Source organism: Aulonocara sp. 'chitande type north' Nkhata Bay, linkage group LG19, assembly GCF_057382095.1.
Source record: "Aulonocara sp. 'chitande type north' Nkhata Bay isolate Kocher_YH1m ecotype deep benthic linkage group LG19, A_spYH_male_GT1.1, whole genome shotgun sequence".
Lineage (NCBI taxonomy): Eukaryota > Metazoa > Chordata > Actinopteri > Cichliformes > Cichlidae > Aulonocara > Aulonocara sp. 'chitande type north' Nkhata Bay.
Window position 1 is genome coordinate 25,303,343 of NC_141362.1, and position 19,999 is coordinate 25,323,341.

Genomic DNA, 19,999 nt, shown 5'->3' on the forward strand with positions numbered 1-19,999 from the left:
ATGTTGTATTGAAATGATTAAAAAACAGCAGAAGTGGTATAGCACATTTCTACCACAAGGTGGCAGCCTGGACTCACATAAATTGAAGCTACAGACGACAATTTATTTCCAAGTTTTTATTCTTGGCTGAAAATAATTTTTACACTTTTTTTTGTTTTTGTCCAATGGCATACCAAGTTCAGTTCAATAGATACAGTTTGTACAACAACCAATATTCATCAAAGCAGACTTTTACATTGTGTACATTATGAACAACCTGTACATGGACAAAACGCTTACATCATATTTTCAGTCTCCAAACTAAGACTCCGTCTTTCTGCCAGAACCAAACAATCAGAAGGAAATTATGGTCATCCCCCACCCCCCAAAAAAGTTCCACTTAATAAATCTCAGCAACATTTCACCCCCTCCTGTTGAGTAACATGTTCCTTTGATGCAAAAAATCCCCCAAACATCAGGTCAGTAAAACTAGTATTACTTTGGCATCCAGAACAATTTTGTTCTGCACAGGGAAAAAAATGGATCTGGATGCAACTCACAGCTGCAGCACAGCAGCTAAATCCAACTCCGGTTTAATATGACTGCACAAGTGTTCATTAACAGTCTGGCAGCCATTTGTGGAAGCAGGAAGTGTATCTACAGAGTGACATTTCTCATTGGAGTCGGGACAAGTGTGGCAGCCAGAATACTGAAACTAGAGATACACCATCCATACAAGTTTGCACTTCAAACCGAGCACCATGGCCATGGCCAACAGAGGTGATGCAAAACTCAACACACTGCATGCACTCTTATGGTAACACTGTTGCAACACCACCTCCTTGTTTTTTTGCCTTTCATTAAAACAAAGACGCTGCTGTCATGATATCAACCCTCGTGTTTCTGAAGGCATCACTGCACTCCTTCATATTTTACCAAGCTACGGAGGCCCGCCAGCATTACAGCGCAGAAACGTAACACTTCATCTTCAGTTTAAGATAAAAACAGACGAATGTATTAAAAAAAAGATTTTCCAATTTTACTCCAAACCCAGCATTTATTTTAGCTTTTTAAACCCATGCAGCAAATTTCTACTTTGATCAGTCCAGTGTGTGTTTTCTTTTTTCACCATTACTTCCCATGCCTCTTTCAGCAGGTGTATTGGTTCAGTAAACAAATATTGGGCAGGTATGGCGTCTTTAAAAAAAAAAAAGTACTATTAATAATACAGATGACTACACTAAATCACACAGCCATATCTGTGTTTATTGCATGAATTGTCATCCTTCTGTCTGCACCAGCAGAGGTCACTAAATAAAGTTTAAATCCATGGATTTCATATCAAACACATTTTCCAAGCTTTTCCAAACTTAAAAAAAATAAATCCTTCATTATCGGAATTAATAAAGCAACAGCAATTCAAAACATACTGACAATAAAAGTGTTCTTAGGCAAGTTAAAAATCAACCAATGATTTTTGATAGATATCTAAAAGAATTTAATGCAGCTTAATATTGGTTCTTTATGTACAGCATGGTACTCTGAAAGTGCTGGGCTTTATAAAGTAGCCAATATATGTAAGAAATAATATATAATACTGTTTAGAGACAGGTCACAAGTCTTTGTGCCCCTTCATGTGGCACAGCGTCTTGCACATCTCAACAATCGGCACCTCCCGGCTTGCCGGCTCTAATACACGGCCAGAACAGAATGTAAGCAGCCACCTTTCAGAACAGATTCAAACATCTGCATCACTGCAGTTTGGCACAACTGTGGAGCAAAATCCACTGCAATCATCTGTGCTGATGCCCGTGGTCAGATCAGCCGGGAGTTGCGGAGGTACTGGATGAGGACCCTGTACACGAAGGTGTACTGGGACAAGGTCTGAACCATCAGCATCCTCTGATTGCGTAGCGCCAACAGGTGCTTGGGAACATCCAATGGCTGAAAGAGAAAATATTCATTTTTGATAATACAAAGATAATACACAGAAACCCCCCCAAAAAAAATCACTTAAAAAAACCAAACAAAACAAAAAAAACCTTCATTAGGGTAAGAAAATTACCTCATTGTGCTCTAGACACGCTATCATGATCTCAGACAGGATGACAACTCCAGTCCGACCCACTCCTGCGCTGCAGTGCACCAGCACAGGCTGGTTGGAGTTCTTTGGGTCACTGATGCTATTTGTGTGTCTTCTCACAGACTGGATCTCCTCCAAGTAGGCTGGAGAAAGATGAGAACGCAAACTTTATATTTAACTACATTTCTGGAAACCTGAATGTAGCAGAGGTTATTAGGCTCAAAAAGGTAAAGATCTGATTATAAACTGATACTGATCCACTCACTGAGGAAGCCTTTGAAGTCCTCGGGACAGCCGTGGTCAGGCCAGTCTGTATACTGCAGGTGCCAGACAGTCCTCTCTTGTTGCGTCAGGAGGTGTTTGATCTTTAGCCCAGTGGTGGCGTAGCAGCCGGACTCTGTGCGGAACCGCGTGGTGATCTTGAAGCGCCCGTACGTCACTGTGTTGTGCCGGGAGCCAAGTCGGGGCCAGTATCTAAAGCTCTTTTCTCGACCGCTCTCCTGAACAAAGGAGATGATGCGCATATGTAAGTGCGCATAGAGACAAGGAGGGAAAAAAATATGAAAGGGTTTAAAATTAAATCAACGTACCTCTTCGGCAGTGACCATGGCAATGATGGAGACACCCTGTTCCCACACCATCTGCCAGAAATCCTGACACGTGTGCGACATGGGACCCTGCGAGGCAATGTAATTCCACTCCTGCCCACCTACTGTCATCTAATGAGAAATAAGACATAAGGAGCATTCTCAGTCATTTCTTTTAAAGAGGGAGAGCCAGTACAGCAGAAAATATTATTCATCTATGGAAGATGTTATGTTGTCATGCCTGAAACTCCAGAAAGAGGAAGTAAAGGTGACTAACACGCTGCCTTACCACAAACCATTAAGCACGACTGAAATTTAAGAGTCGCAGAAATCTATTTGCACAGTATTTCTAGTTATCTGGTTTGCAAATGTATGTACATACATCCCCAAAACAACTTACTCTAATGTGTGATGCATTGATGTAGCCCGTGTTGTTCTCTTTAGTGGGAACCAGCTCCACTCGGGTATCGTCATAAGGCAGGACGTCTTGGAAGCGGTTTCTGTCTCCGCTTTCTGGCAGCTGGGCGATCGTGTACTCCCCTCTCGGACGTTTTGGGATGCTCTCGTACTCCTTCAACACTTCACCCTTCTCCATGTGCTGCTCCAACACTTCGCACTGACAAATGCAAACGGAAAATATGTCACTGTCATGGACAATGCTGTCAAAGAAGATATTTTGCATGGAAGTGAAAATATATCAAATGCTTAAACTGAGAAAATGCATTCTTTTAACAAACAGGTCACAACAATGACTGTAAAATCAATACTGGATGTCTAATCTGCGGTTACACTCGTGTGGTGCTGCATGGGCTCAGGAACACATCCAGAAATTTTTGCCTGAACAGAGTTCACCGTGTCTCCCACAAATTCAAAGAAGTGATGTGTAATCATAATCCACAACCACCACTGTCTGTTCTGGGACAAAGCTCCTTTTCACAGACTAATTGGAAATGCAAAGTCTATTTTTCACATCATGTCCTCCAGACATGCTTGTTGATGACAAGTAGCTGCATTAGTGCCTATAAAAATGGCATCTTGAATATTTCTAGAAAGCCAGCATGAATGCTGAAAGGCATATGCATACTGCATCTTTTACAGTAGCCTGGCTTCGTGGTAGAAGGAGCTGATCTAGCCTGCCTGTAAGTCCAGATATTTCACCAACTAAAAACATCTGACATCACAGCATCAATGAAAAATATGACAGAGAAGACCTGTTCAGCAGCTAGAAGATAAAAGACAACATTCGTCTCCCAAAAGTCCAGCAGCTGGTCTCCTCAGTTCTTCAGACACGTACAGACTGTTTTTGAAGAAGAGGAGATGCCCCTGTCCCTGCCTTTTTGACTCGCATTGCTGCCATCAAATTCAAAACATTTTCTTTTTCTCATTTGATGTTTTCTATGTACCATTGTGAATAAAATATGGGTTTATGGGATATGCAAATCATTCCGCATTTATTTAGTGTCCCAACTTTTTGGGTTTACTTTCACTGTTAGCGCAACAACCATAAAGATTAGCAATCCTTACGAGTTCAGTTGTGTTTCAAAGCTCTGAACAAGAACACGTACCCTCTCCATAAAAAGTCCTCCAAGAGTCTAAACGAAGTTCAAACACATCCCATTCACACAGAAAATCACTCACGAATTCAAACATTTTTAGATGCCATACCCTTTCATCATTCGAGGCTCGTTCAGGCTCATCCTTAATCTCGCTGTGGACTGGCTGCCTGGATATGGACAGGCCATTGAGGTGGGCAACTTTCAGAGGGCCCATCTTCTTCACCTCTGACTTGGCTCCTTTTTTCATGCCCTAGAAAGACGTTAAAGTGGTGACAGAGAAGAAGTGAGAATGACAGCGAACCCCAGCGAACAGACGGACAAGAGGCGGGGACAATGCAGCCTCGCTGGGCGTTTCTAGAGGAATGTCACCTATCTGGTTTACCAAGGTAGACCGACCGCATTCTTCTCAAATACGTTTGCGTCATTACATGCTGGCCACTGAAACTTCTTCTAATTCTTTCAGGATCTGGACTCATGTGATGTTGATGTAGGGCAGAGGCATCAGGTTACAGAGAAAGCAGTTTTTGTTTTCTGACATTAACAGTGCAGCAACCGGCCAAAACAGAAACAGACTTAGGCTTGTACTACTGGCAATAACACTGACGATTCAAGAAAGAAAATCTTGTATGTTTTTCCCTTATTGGTGATTATTGTTAATAAGCACAGGTGACTGCGTCTTCAATGTCATTACAGTCTTACATTACAGTCTGCTGCAACTGCACGACTCCAAACCACTTTGCTTTCGAATGTATTCACCATAAATACATAGTGTGCTTAGCGACAGTAACAAGTCATTAGGTATACAGTAAAACCAGTTTTATGTGTAGGTAATTATTATAGGAACACCAACACAGGAAAAAAAACCCAAAAGACAACAACCCTCGTCTCAGACAAACCAAGCTAGTGTCACGTAAAAAATAGTTTTCTTGTTAGTAATTTGTACATCATTGTGAAATTATGACAATGTTGTTAAAAATGAAGCAATACACAACAAAATTAAATGTCTAAAATAAATAACAAATAAACCTAAAATAACTGCATATTGTAGAAAATGATATTACCATGTCTTTGTTGATCATCAAGTGGGTCTAGGAGCTATTTAAATACCAAAAACACTTGATACAAAGAAATGCACACAGCCCATATTCAGGAACTTTGCCTGTAAACATGCCATCAGGGCTTATATAAGGCTGTGTGTCACAGCTATACAATTATGGCTATCCAGACACACCTTCCAACCTCAGGCAGCAGCCTTGCAGCCTGCCATTATTATCTTCTTGCAAAAGATGCTCTGCGAGCTCTAAAATGTCTGAGCTATGAGCAAATGCTCTGTTCTTTGTTGTAAGTGCGAACACAAGTATCTTTATGCGATTCTGCCATCTGAGGCACTGAAGACCCAGCAGATTACTTTGATTTTTTTGAGGGCAATGTCACCACAACAACAGTGAAATACTTGTGGCTAACATTACATTAGCTCCGATTGTACTCCCACAGGCCAGAGCTATGTCGTAATTATAACCCTGAGGGATAATCAGAAATTGTGGAAACTTTAAAACCGATCTGAATCCAATAAACAAGGACTGGGTTGGGTCACTGGTTTTCATGTCGCCTTTCATGCTTCAGAACAAGCCAAACTCAGCTGGCTTGTTTTCCCCGCGGCCCGTTAGATGTTTGTTTCTCTCCTGCTCTGTGCTCCTATTTGCTGTGTTTTAATGCAGTTGAGTTCCCAATAAAACTATGGGAAGAGTATAAAATGGGGACACAAACACAACCCATTAGCTGGGATCTGTTTAATTTTTAAACCAGCCACCTCTTACAAGCTATTTCCCAAGCCGTTTCTCTGCATTAAATTTATTTTATTTTTTTATAACTCTCTTGTTTGCTGACAAAATCAACATTTGGGTTAGTTCCAAACAACTACTGTAATTAGGGCTCTGTTTAAAAAAAAAAAGTTAGAATGTTTAATTCACGTCTTTTCTATCAATCAGGTCATATACATGTGCTGTACTCCCATTGGCCGCTCCTTTTGCTGAAAGATATGTGGCTTCAGCTTCAATACTTTTAAGGCTATCCGGTTGTTCAGTCTGACGTCACTAGCCGTGTCTGGGTCTAAACTCCGCTGCAGGTCCATATATCAAACGATCACTATGGCATTACTGAGAGTTGAAAAACTGTCTAAAGTCTTTCATCTTTAATAAAATGATCAGCGTTCTGCTCTACCAGGTGTAACAATTGAGTTTGGCATCAAGGCATCCATGAAAACGGAATTTATGACATTTAACGGAAATATGTCTGTGAAGGTTCTCAGTCATCCAGGTCATCGTAGTCAAAGGAGCTTGCAAAGAAGTACCCAGCCACTGGTACAGATATGTGGACGACACTTGGGTCAAAATCAAGACACAAGTGGAATCCTTCACTGCGCACATTAACGCTGTGGATAAAAACATCAAGTTCACCAGGGAAGACACAAAGGACAACTGTTTGCCTTTCCTGGACTGCGCCGTGCACATTGAAGAGAACGGCAAACTCAACATCGAAGTTTACCGGAAGCCCACACACACGGACCAGTACCTCCTCTTCGACTCCCATCACCCTTTGGAACACAAACTTGGAGTAATTAGGACCCTACACCACCGGGCAGAACATGTTCCCTCTAAGCCTGAAGGAAAAAAGAAGGAACACACACATGTAAAGGAAGCACTCAAAACGTGCGGCTATCCTAAATGGGCGTTCTTAAAGTCAGCAAAGAGGCACAGAAAAGAAGACCAGACACCAGCGAGGGAGGATAAGAAGGACAGACGCAACAACATTGTCATCCCCTATGTAGCCGGTGTATCAGAGAAACTCAGGAGAGTTTTCTCCAAGCATGACATCCCGGTGTATTTCAGACCCAGCAACACGCTCAGACAGAAACTGGTTCACCCGAAAGACAAAACGCCAAAACACAAACTTAACAATGTGGTGTATGCTGTACAGTGCAGCGAGGAATGCTCAGACCTCTACATTGGAGAGACCAAACAGCCACTTCACAAGCACATGGCACAACACAGAAGAGCCACCTCCACAGGACAAGACTCAGCAGTCCATCTGCATCTTAAGGACAAAGGACACTCTTTCGAGGATGCCAATGTTCACATTTTGGACAGAGAGGACAGATGGTTTGAAAGAGGAGTGAAAGAAGCCATCTATGTCCACTGTGAGCGACCATCTTTGAACAGAGGCGAGGGTTTACGACACCAACTCTCTGCCATCTATAATCCAGTTTTGAGATCCCTTCCCAGACGCCTTAAAACGCCCACTCACATCCTGGGCCAGCTGACCTCAGGAATTCGCATGATAAGGTAGGGTCAGGTTTCACAATGAGCTCACCCGAAACCCTGGCTGATTGGGACCCACACCCAGTTTCACACCTTGGCTCATGTGATTAGAGGATCATCAGGGGATCCTTTGGTCCCTCTTTGGGGGAAAACTCCCACTGGGTTTAAATCTGGGACTCCCCACCATTTGACCTTAGAACTGAAGAAGCTTCTCGGATGAGAGGTGAAACGTCTTCAAGCAACTTAAAGAAGTCCAGACGCTTTTCTTTGCAAGCTCCTTTGACATTTAACGGAGTTAGAAGTTAGCAGGGAGTTAGCTCGCTAGCTTCTATCTAAATACAATATAGCATGTCCTGACTGCGGGGTTTTGGAAACAAATTAAAACGTACAGCTCTGCTATCACTTCCAACATAAATGAAGACAGAAAACTAAACAGCAGTGACGTTTGTAGGGTTACTGAAGTTGGGCTAGCTGGTATATAATGATGTGCTACGTGACCGCTAGCGAAACAGCTATGTTAGCATAATATAAACAAGCTAACTTTTTTTTCCACTCGATAAAAGTTAACGTGAGTGTTCTCGGTGGTCAGGAACAAATGTAATCGCATGGCAGGATGCTGTAAAAGGACCAAACTTCAGCCAGGAGAACAACTGAGATAATCTATCCACAATACGAGGTTAGTCATTCATATACTGCTGCATGGGCTGGGCTGTAGTTACATCCTAAGGTTTTAAAAACTGAGCTTAAATAAATGATTAGCGGTAATAAAAGCCGAGGGAGGTCAAGAGTGATCACTGACTGTTTTAGGAGCTTTTTGAGATCAAATAGAAGAAAATACAAAACATTAAACATGTTAACAACACAAAAGCCATATTAAACGCAGACTACTTTAGACCCGGAAGTAGGAGTCGTCGCGTCATCACTGAACAACCGGATAGGCACCAAAAGAGCTAATTTGGAGCGAGGTGGAGTGAGAAGAAAATTGGTCTGGAACGATGGCCAAAAAAAGAAAAGCCCAGGAAGAGTGCTTTTCCAACTTTTTTATTAAAGCACTACCGTACTATGCTCCTACTGTAAAGAAATACATTGATGTATTATAGTTAATGCAGGTCCATTCATCCATCCCTCTCACCAGCTAATGTGAGGGAGTAGCAAGACGTTCCCAAGCCAGCTGAGAGATGTAATTTCTCCAGACTGATTCTCATTCCTGCCACTTTGTCCTCGGCTCCATTGTGACCTGGAGGCCACCACCTGATGAAGTCAGTGGGACCATATCAGCTGCCAAATGCAGAGGTGAAATCCTGAGGCCATCAAAGTGGAAGCTTTCTGCCACTTGGCTAAACCTAGAAGTTCTGTATAAAAATTATAAACAGAATCTGTGACCAGGGCAGCCCTGGCGGAGTCCTACATGCATTGAGAACGAGTCTGACTTATTTGCTGGCTCCAAGCTCCTGCAACAGTTATAGTGTTCAAATGGCTTGTAGTAACAGGGCAGTCAGTCCATACTCATGACGCATCCCCACAGGATACTACAAAGGACGCAGTCTCCAAGTCCACAAAACACATGTGGACTGGTTGGGAGAACTCCCAGTTAAAAAAAAAAAAAAAAAAAATCAAAAAAGAAACAGCATATTATTAAAATACTCTGAACAACGGGGGAAATTTGGAAACAAGACTCACCGCAGGAGGTAAACCTTCTACTGCTTTCTTCCCAGGAGGAACATCAGACACAGGCCTCTTCTTGAAGTCTTTCTTGGGCCTCGGCTTCTCCTGACCACTCAAGTCTCCCTCTGAAACCGAAGGCATAATCCTGGGCTGCTGTAACTCTGATACTAGGTACAGTGGCTCACGTTCATGGATCAGGGTATGAACCTTATAGGTTAAGGTGCCGGTTATAGAGGGGTCAAGAGAGGAGCCTATGGGATATGCAGGAGGAGGCTCTGTCGGAGTCTGCTGCTGCTGAGGTGTCAGGGAAGAGAGAGATGTCAGACTGTGATGCTGCTGTGGCGGCTGCTCGGGAACTAATGCCTCCTGAGAAAGTGGTGTGTGACGTCCACTGTCATCCTCAAAGTCCTCTTCTTCTCCGCTACTGTGAACTAGCATGGTGGCGTCTGAAAGGGACTTTTTATGTCCGTACTGCACATCTTCCTTAATGTCTTCAATGTCTTCTGGATTTTTTTGTTCCAAAAACACATTGAGCTGGGATCCCTGAGAGCGCCCGCCATGCAGCACTGGAGGAGGTGTGGCCATTTCAGCTGCTGAAGAAGACGCCGTGCGCTCTTTGACCCTTATCCCCTCAAAACTTTGCGCCAACCCAGCAATTTCAATGGAGTTACGTTTCTGAGCATGGTACTGCTGCCTTTGTGGAGGTCCGCTGTAAAGAGGCTCTGAGACCTCTTGCAAAGAGTGTGCAACGGGCAGGCTGTCCTCCTGAAAGGTCTGGACTGAGTGGTGCACACGCCTTGTTATAATCAGGTCTGGATTGCTGCTGCTGACGTACAGGTGACGTGACAGATCAGGTGTGCTGTTAGCTGGTCTAGGATGAGCGTATGGGTAAGGTGGAGGTGATCGGTACACGTGTGTCTTCATGATGTTGGGGGCTGGATACTCTTGTGCCTGTTGTAACTGGACATTTGTGAGCTCTGGGACACTTACTGCCCCCACCACAGATCGCCTCTCTGTAGGGTAGGGGTATGGAGAAGGGCTGTGGAAGCTGGAGCCCAAATGCAAGGGATAGTGGTGGTGCTGAGCTGCCCCGCCATGCTCCCCCCTGATTTCTGGCTGGCTGTAAACTAGAGGATCTGGTCTACTGTAGGCATAGGAGTTTCCAATATTTAGGTTCCTCATAGAGTGGCTTTGCCTGTGCTCTTGAGACAAAACCATTCCTCCCCCTGCACCTCGGTTCTTCTGACGCATCACTGTCTCATAATCAGGAGTGGCACGGTAAGAAGGTGGGATGAGAGCGCTGTGCCGGTGAGAGGGGACGTAGTCTGGTCTGGTTATGTCGCTTGTAATAGAGGGGTTGGAGGACATGGGTGAAGGCTGAAGGTAGTGCTGGGGATTGGTTAGGGAGCTGGTACTGTGGGCACTGTACACACTGCCATTACGTAAACGTCCTCCACTACTGTATTCTAGAGGAGAGCAGTCCAGGCTGGTCTGAGAGTGGTAGTAGAAACCGTTCTGACTGTTCATGTACAGGTTGTCTATGAGCAAGTGAGAAAATTCCATTATAACTAAAGAACAGTTTAAGCATTTAGACGTAACCAAAACAAAAAAGACAAGAAGAAGAGTTTACCTTGTGATGATGTGTAAGGCTCTGTGAAATGGCCATTGTAGTGCATTTGTGGAGGGGGCATCATGTAGGTCTGCGGCTTTGGCTGGAAATCAAAAAAGAAAAAAGGAATAAAGGGATTTAATCAGTGCTAATATGAGCCAAACGCTGCCAAGGAGCAAAGAATCAAACACTGCTTCTAAACAATGATTATTCATTATAACAATACCCATGAGAAAGAGTGCAAAAATTTGTCAACTTTTCAATTAAAAACAAATGCAGAATTATTTTTCTTAAGGACGCGTTTCAAAATAAACTACTGTTTTACAAGACCATTATGTTGTAAGCTGTATGTATTTTCCTTCCCCCCACATTAAATACATTTTCTTTGTTTGTTTTTTTAATAAAGCAAAGATGCAACTTTTTAAATCTGTGTGTTTTAAGTGAGTGTGGGCATTACCAGAGATACCCTAGTAGAGGATCTCCGTCTGACTGGGTTGACAACTGTGGGCTGGGGTTGGCTAGCAGAGGAAAAAAAACCCAAAACAAAACGTGAGTCAGCAAAGATGAACTTACCCACTACTGCTGTTACAAAAAAAGTGTTTTGCAATACTTGATGTTGTTCTTGGACACTGATATGGCACACCTGGAAAGGTGCAGACCAGGTTAAGTCCATAAAACATGTCGTGCTATTCTTCTCCAGCACACCAGTGTACATGCTTGATGAGTCATGTTTTGATTTTACATTCACTTTTCATTTACCAATTGTTAAAGACAGTTTAGCAGAAGTTAGATTTTGTCTTAACAACAACGCACTGCCCAAATAAAATGCAGTCTAACCTTGTTTTAGACTTGAAAATATGCAACACAGAAGTGAAAGAACGTGACTAAGCTCTTCGTCTCATGAATGTATCTGACTCATTACTCAACACGTATAGAGTTCTGACACTCTTAATAGTCCCTTGATTCAACCCAACGCAGTTCAGTTACATTACTTTTAGATTCACAGATGCTGAAATTCATCTAAAAGTCAATAAAATGTGCAACCCTGTGTACTGGCTCTAAGTAGTAACTCAAATCTAAAAATGTATTTCACTTAAATTAAGAATCACTGTGTGGTTCAAAACCCAAGGCCCATTTCAAATATGCAGGAAGCGTATTTGTGGTGGCACTGTTGGGTAAGCAGCTGAAAGGAATGAATAATGGCACTTGTCTGGCAGGCATACTGTAGGCGTTGGCTGACTGTGTTCCTCACCCCTTATTAGAAGGCAGAGAGGGACGAGAGAGCATTGGAAAACGAGGAAAGGATAGAAAGAGAAGGGACTTCTGGGAGCCCTCAGAAGGCAGGGGGTCACACTCCTCTCTGAAGAGAGAGGAGGAAAGGAGTACAGACATGAGACTACACCAAAGATGACACCCATGCATGAGACAACGATGAACAAAGAGACAGCTTGGGGTAGACGGGTGGAGAGAAAAAACACTCACAGGCTACTCATGTTAATCTTATAAAACTTGAGCCTGGCCAGACACATCCGGCACACATATTTGGAGGTTTCCATGTCTTCCTACACATGAGAAAGAAAAACAAAAATTAGATGGCTAAACATGTGGTACAGACTAGTATTTGCTTAGTTATGGACAAATAAAGGCAATCCTGGGAATGCCAGTGTGATTTCATGGCCCCACATACACACTATGCTAAGGTTAATGATGAAGGCCATCTCCAAATTATCAAAATCCAATAACAGACAGCAATGTCACTAGGGATGGAAAAGACACTGCAGTTACTCACGGTCTGATACTGAACACTCTCTTCTCTGTTGGCTAGCTCCAGGGCAAAGAAAGACCTGTTGTGACTCATGTTGTTAATATCATGCCACCTACACAGCCAATTAAAGCACAGCGGCACAGAGGAAGAAAGGAGGGGGGAAGAAAGGAAAAAAAAAACAACACATGATGTCATGGTGGTCACAAAACCTCAGGGCGTTTTTACAGACATGGTTGCTTTAAAAACATGCATATGTGGGAGTCAATCAAAAGCCATCTAGAACTCATACTGGTACATAGCTAAATACTTTAATGTTCACATACTTACAAAACTGACACATAACATTCCCAAACATCCTCATCAGCTATCACAGTCTACTTGACCCACTACCTCCTGAGCCATATTCAAGGCTGGAGAACATTAAGGAGACAACCTTAACCAAGAATAGCTTGTAAGTAAGCTGTGCCACAAAACTCTGTCTTCCAGATTGAGTTGTGTGGCCGTCACACTTTCCCCCCCCCATTCTTAGAAGTAAATCAGATTTCAGTTCTTTAGGTATAATTGCAATCATTTTTCCTAGGCTCACCTGTATAAAACAAGCGGACGCTCGCTTTTGTGCTTGACAAAGATGCCGTCAAGGCAGGAACCCAGGGTAACATCTGCACCTGTATTGTCCTGGTATGACCAAAGGAGAATTTTGTAAGCCAGTGTCATACTTGTTAAAGGATCCAGTGATGATCCAGTGGCTTTCACAGACCTACCTTGGCTTGAAAGGTTTCTTGGCCATAGCCCTCCATTTTCTCAACCTCCTGCATGTACAACATCTCTGCCTCTGGAACTGGCAAACCCCTGAAAAGATTTTTAAAAAATATCAAGAAAATGATAACAGTACTGTGATCATATAAACATATTAATCAGAAGAGATGTGTATTAATCGAAACAGACTTTATATGTATTTGCTTGTGCATTTGCTCCAATTCTGTGTGACGGTGGGGTTGGAGCCAATCCCAGCTGTCATGAAGCATGAGGCCAGGCACACTCTGGACACACACGGAGACTGATGACCACTCACGCTTAAGTTAATCTAACCTGTACATCTTTGGACTGTGGGAGGAAGCCATTGTAGCCACAGGTATAGGAAGAACATGCAACCCAGTGGATTCAAACGCAGGATCTTCTTGCCGTGTGGCGACAGTACCCAACCTCTCACCTCTGTACCACTACTAAAAGGTATTTTTCTCCTAACAACAGCTTTGTTGTTAGGAGAAACAACATTTAGCCCCTTATTGTGCATCCTCAGTCAGATATTTAGGGAACCCTAGTTTGTAAAATGGTCAAGGATCAACAGAAAGGCTTCGAGTGTAAAACAGTTTGTTGTCCTCTGAAACTTTCATCACCTCATGTTTCCTAGGAGATACTAAAAAGTTAATGACATTATAAGTAGAAGTGACACAGCTTTATTAACAATTTGTTTACTTTTTTTTTTTTTTTTATCTCATGAGGTAAAGATAGTCATTAAAATCTGATGAATGACAGTTTGTTAAATTAACTGTGTTTACCGTTGTTACAAAAATCAACCAAATGCGTTATTTGCCTTAAACATTTACATTATACATTCTACTCAGAATAGAGACGACCAAGAACCAAAAGCCCCAATCTCCAAACAGACCAAATCAGAGCCAGTGTGTTTCCTCTGCTCGCCATTTGTGTGACCGGGTAGACTGATACTTCGAAATCTGGCTTACTTGAAGGACTGATAAAGAAGAGCCACTTTCTGAATGGCCTCTTCCAGCACTCGCTCATCCTGAATCCAGTCCTGCAAAGACAGAGCGAGAGAAACGTGTTTGATCCAATCCACACAAAAGAACATCTGAGTTTAATGGAGAACAAGTGGAGAATGCTTACAATGGGGAACAGTTCAAACTTCTGAAGGAATTCCTGGGAATCATATCGATTAAAGTCTCCAAAGTCAGCTGTGGGCAAGAAGAAACAATAGAGCATAAAGTACAGACATTTGTAGCAAAGCAGACTCCAAGGCTCTCTCAATAAATCCTATGTCTATTTCCGCTTGCAGTACAATTCAAAATAGACATTCAGGACTTGCAGAACGCTGTAATGCCTTCTGGAAAGCTGTAGTGTATGATGACATGATGGACTAAATTTAGAAGGGGAGATGTTTGTTTGTTAGCCCGCCAGCGTCTGATAACGTAGAGGTCCTAAACTGTTACAGCCTCAGGCTTCCTTCTGGCAACATTAACAGCTTTTCTTTTTCTTTTTTTCCCCAGACATCAGCTGTGCTTAAAGGCTACAACTGTCCTCCATTCCCAACTCTGCTGCACGTTACACAAAACAGCTTTACTCGCGGCACACTGCACAAGTTTTCATTGCAAACAAAGCACAGACTAAATATGAAGGGCAACTGCAAGAAGATTCAGTGTGCTTTTCTAAACATTGAATGTTAGTCAGGCATTTGAATATGGCTGCAGCAGTAAGTGATCTCAGCAGCACAGCTATGCTGTAACACCCAGGCAAGTAAGCTGCAGCGCCTGATATAACTCTGCCAGCACTGTCTGAGATTCTTCCAGCTGAGCGAACATTACAGGAGCTCAAACTCAAGCAAAGAGTGTTCAAATTCACTCACTGTTGATCAGTTTCATAGATATGTTTAGGATGTAGAGTTCTTCTTCAGTGTTTTTTTAATATATATATATATATATATATATATATATATATAAAAAACAAAAATTGTAAAGATGTTCTTATAATCTATCTGTTAAACAGCTGAACGGAGGTTTCTGACAAACTACTGTGAGGAGCAAACCTCTAAAACAAGATGCTGAGATTTAAAAAAAAAAAAAAAAAAAAAGTACCATTAATCCCAACAATTTGTATGCAACTTGATTTCAATGTTTTTTAGCTGTGCTTTGGTGGAAAACTAGACTTCTATTCAGAAATAATTGATGAAAACTCATTTCCAGTACAACTCCAATCTCTTTGCTTGAGACCCCTTTATATTCACAGCACTCGTCGTGTTTCTCGCAAAAATAACGTCGCCACAGCTTAAAGCGGACCATGGTTAATGTTTAATCTGTCCTCTTGCTTTTTTTCTTCCTGGTACAGGAGGAGCAGTCTTGTACCAGTGCTGATGCTGTAACTTCTATGCTTCTGTAATGACACATCCATCATTAAACTGGTAGTGAAAACTGACATGAACACATACTCATGTCTTCTTCCTGGCTGCAGTATCAGCAGCACTGTACCGGGTCAAAAAAAACCTGCAATGTGCACAACTGAAACAACACAGAGCAGCTTGCACCAGAAGACGTGACACCACACTGAACACGTTGTGCCATCTGTGAGGGCAAGAAGGAACACAGGACTTACCAAACTACAAATTCTGCCATCAGGCTAGTATAATACATCCACAATACCTTGCACTGCCAGGCTGGCCAAACGTATAGCTTGTTCGAGTGAGCACGATATCCTGCCCTCTAAAACATCTTTCTTCAGTTGCAGGTAATACTGATATCTGTAGAGAGAGGAAGCAACTGTTAGGAGCAGAAGACTGGCAAACAAAACAAGAACTATCTTCATGTTTCAGATATAACATCATTAATTACAAAACATCTAGCATACAGCACCAGATAAATTAACACTCAATGTTTAATGGCCAAATCAATAAATAAAACAAAAAAACTGTACAATCAAGTAAGAGTGTTTTAACTACTGTAGCTGATAGTCAGTACAACTTTTTAATACTTGATGTGGCGGCACTAAATTTTGTCTAAAATTCTCTAAGGTCTTTCTTGCCAGTAGTCTTGAGCGACAAACAGTAAAAGAGAAAAAAAGAGCAGTGGCTTTGTAAAGACACTTCCTGCCACTGATCACCTTGTGATCTCCTGTTGCAGTTGGGTGACACTGGGTATGTAAAACACGACTCCAAAGTAAACGGTGGGCTCCAGCCCATACTTGTCCAGCTGCTTCTTCAGTGGCTTCTCCAAGTCAATCCATCTCTGCTGGTTCTGCTTGTTTAAGTACCACAGGCTAAAGTATGTTATCTAACAAGCCAAAAAAAAATTAAAAAAAATGCAAGAGGACAGATTAAACATTAACCATTCTAGGGTAAACTGTAATCCAGGCAGGCACATTTAGACTTATATTACATATTAAAGACTAGACCAATAGGTTACCGCTTAAGAGCTCAGTGCCAATGTAAATCTGCTCGTCTTCTCCTGTTTATAAATATAACACAGACCTTAAAATCCAAAGTTGCAATGTCTGAAATTCTGGCAATGTTGGCGTGATATCCACAAATGTTTAGAAACTGTATTTAAGAACACATTTCCATTTGACACTTTCACAGTGTATATGTGGGTCACAGCATAGAACAACGAATGAAGGCAAATGCTTAATGGCAGTACTACTTTATGATGGGGAAATAAATCCAGTAAAACGTGAGTACAATTTGAAGACTGGCTAAAAATCATTTATGAAAACTACTCAATGGAAAGATTGCCATTTTTGTTATAAGCACAGCAAGATAAATTTACAAAATAATGAAACGCTTATATCATCCCACTTAGGAAACTTAGATTAACTAGAAAGGCTAAATTATATAATTACCAATATGAAAACAGACAGAGGAGCTTAAAAACTTATCTATATAGAAATAAGACTAGAGACACGAGGTTCTTCTGTTTTAATTTAACGTCATCAGTGAAATGAAATTTTCTCAAAAAAATAGGAACATTAATACGAATTGTCTGGTTCTTTTTATGTAGCTGTTATGTATCATCTAAAATAAATCTAAAATCGAAGACTTCTCTAGATTGTGCTGCCCTCTCTATCCGAATATCCCACAATGAACACTGGTAAGAGAGCAGCTGGAAAAAACAACTAGAAATGTGTTTACTGGCATTTTACACTGGACAATAGCTGCTGTCTATGAGTAAGCACTGTGTAAACATTACAGAAATTTGTTTTTATAGCAATACTAAAAAGTTATATTCAAAATAAAGGACCTACTAACCCAGATACATCCATGGTTGAAATGCAACAGTGAATTGTGCTTTTTGTAGTTTAACAGACTGACTAGTTCACCACATGATTCGCCTAGTAACTCTACTAACACTAAAAAAGCAAACAATGTGACATAAAGTAAATGAAGGTGGAGGCCTTGCATTAGCATCACTAACCAAACATGCTAAATAAATGCCAGACTTGGACATGAACCTCAGTACATTATCTTTCATGTTTCTCAACGTGAGTTACATATATGTGTATGTAAAGCATTTAACTGGGAAATGATTGAGTCATTACATCTTGGGAAATATTATGGGAAATGACATTATATGAGTAGACAATGACAAACTGGTTATCATAGTTTCTGTTGTTCCGCTTACTAGTTTCAAGTAAGAATGTGACCAGCAGACAATGGTCACAAAAATACTTTGTTGCTGAGATGGCAGGTCTTAAAGAGTCCATATAAGAGAGAACAATCAGCACTTGTATTGCGTGAAAAACACCTACATACCTCTCTTAACTCGAGTCTCTGGGCTACTGCCTCCAAACATTCCTGTCCAGTGCTCTCCACTGAGAGTGTAAACTCAACAAACTCTCCATTGAGAAGCTGAATCCGTGTGACAAGACAGCTCTTGCTTGAAACAGTATACCTTCGAGTCCTTTTGAGTTTTAAGCCAAACGGCAAGGGCATGTTTCAGGCGTCTTAAACAGTGGAGAGGGGGTCTCCACTCAGGCCAGAGGAAGTATTCTCCTTGATGTCCACAAAGTTGTGATAATGTAACAAGTCAGGGGGGTCATCATCAGCACACAGGTCTGAAAAGTCAGACGGAAAAATCAAATCAGATGAGCATCCAAAACCCACAACCAAATCTAGCTTTAACAGCGTGGCCTTACTCATCACTAAAGAATATATTACGATACTTACCCTTAAAGACTAGACTAACACGGGGATTACCGTAAAGTAATCCCCTTAATGCTTCATTTTGACAGCAATTGGGTCTCAGTAACGTTACAATTCCTCCACCTCTTGAGTTGTTTAACAATCTGGGCACAGCAGAAAGGGCAAATCCTACGGATATCCCCTCTGACCTGTGCACTTACTGCTAACTACAATGGTCATTTTTACTACGCCTATGGCTACAGTAATCACTTTCCGGCGAATAGTCTGATCCAAACACCAACAAGTGCGACCGATTCTATAAGAAGCAGGCACTTCAAAATCATAAACCATGCATCCATTATATTTCAAATTATTGATAGTTACAATTGGACTTTCTTTACTGCTACAATTAAACGCTTGGTCTACATATTTGGTATTATCTAGCTGCTTTTAAGTCACTTTAAGAAAATCCATTACATTCACTACAACTGGCTTGGAATTAGCGTTTACGCTAGCCCGCTAACTTCCAGCAAATAGACGACACCCTTGGGAAGCTGACGTCGCCCCCGGTAAATATTTTTTTGGGGAAAAAAACATCAACGTTACCGTTAGCCACCAGATGCAACTTGGTAGTCCAACTATTGGTCAGTCCTTAGGGATTCCACCACCAAAGTCAATGGATGCTGCTTACTGGATATTAGATTAACAGGCAGTTTGTTTGTCTGTAGTTTGTTCTGGATCCAAACTAACAGAGCCCACATGCCTTTTGGTCCAAGTGTTCACTCCAAGTTCCAAGCGTGTTTCGCTTCCTGGGATTAGAAGAGCAACAAGTGTTTCGGTCTTCATCCGCGGCGCTATTGCTTTGGCGTTTGTTTGATCAGCCTTCAATACATTCCTGAACTACACTGAAATCAACACCAACTCAACTAAACATTTATACAAGCTAGCTGGTTAGGTGTATTTTCATAAGCAAACTGTTTAAAATCTATTGTAGTTCCTCTGGAGCGGAAGGATACATGCAGGTTTTCAGAGCGATGACATCAGACAGCTGGAATGCCGAGCAGTGAAAATGCCAGAAATGGGACAGCTGTCAGGCACTGCTGGCGAGGACCTGTCTGTTTACTTTTTACATCGACCCATAGCTAATGGCAAACACACGATATTGCAAAATAAATAGTTTCAAGATTCAAGCATAACGAAATCCCTGACACAGTGCACGAAAATTAAATAACAGATAAATATAAAACCTTTACTGACAGAATGTGTGTGTGTGTTTGTGTGTGTACATTTATTAAGCATCGTAAACATTGGTACGTATTTAAAAGATTTAAAAAATAAGAATTTACTTGAGGATGTTGCACATTAGCATTGAAAATGAGTTATTAAAATGAATGTGTATGAGGATGTACATGTATAACTGAACAGCAGAATATTGCAGATTACCTGTGAAGTGTACATAAAATCTATTATATACATATAATAGATTATCTTTTATAGTTTCCCAGTTGCAATATTTCCCAAGTTAAGAACCTCAAT

General features: G+C 41.6%; 1 protein-coding gene across 2 annotated transcripts; it reads right to left on the reverse strand.

Moving 5' to 3' along the window:
• Positions 1–101: 101 nt before the first annotated feature.
• On the reverse strand, positions 102–19,291 carry ptpn21 (protein tyrosine phosphatase non-receptor type 21). Of its 2 annotated transcripts, XM_086274222.1 has the most exons (20): positions 19,070–19,291; positions 18,095–18,396; positions 16,450–16,619; positions 15,993–16,090; positions 14,467–14,534; positions 14,307–14,377; positions 13,323–13,410; positions 13,148–13,236; positions 12,586–12,673; positions 12,279–12,358; positions 12,049–12,156; positions 11,254–11,314; positions 10,818–10,899; positions 9,203–10,725; positions 4,315–4,455; positions 3,050–3,265; positions 2,653–2,781; positions 2,328–2,562; positions 2,045–2,205; positions 102–1,923 (listed from the first exon to the last, which is right to left on the reverse strand). In XM_086274222.1, the coding sequence occupies exons 2-20, from the start codon at positions 18,272–18,274 to the stop codon at positions 1,795–1,797; spliced, it is 3,717 nt and encodes a 1,238-aa protein (XP_086130348.1). In that variant the 5' UTR covers positions 18,275–18,396; positions 19,070–19,291; the 3' UTR covers positions 102–1,794. The 2 variants fall into 2 exon arrangements, with proteins under 2 accessions (XP_086130348.1, XP_086130349.1); XM_086274223.1 differs by lacking the exon at positions 12,049–12,156 and having other exon boundaries at positions 19,070–19,290.
• Between the last annotated feature and the right edge of the window lie 708 nt (positions 19,292–19,999).

What these genes read in the sequence shown, in the direction of transcription:
- ptpn21 (XM_086274222.1), bottom strand. Translation starts at nt 18,274, where the DNA reads ATGCCCTTGCCGTTTGGCTTAAAACTCAAAAGGACTCGAAGGTATACT. An exon ending in CTGCAACAGGAGATCACAAG is followed by an intron (nt 16,091 to 16,449) that starts GTGATCAGTGGC and finishes CTCTCTCTACAG; the next exon opens with ATATCAGTATTACCTGCAAC. An exon ending in CTTCTTTATCAGTCCTTCAA is followed by an intron (nt 13,411 to 14,306) that starts GTAAGCCAGATT and finishes AAATCTTTTCAG; the next exon opens with GGGTTTGCCAGTTCCAGAGG.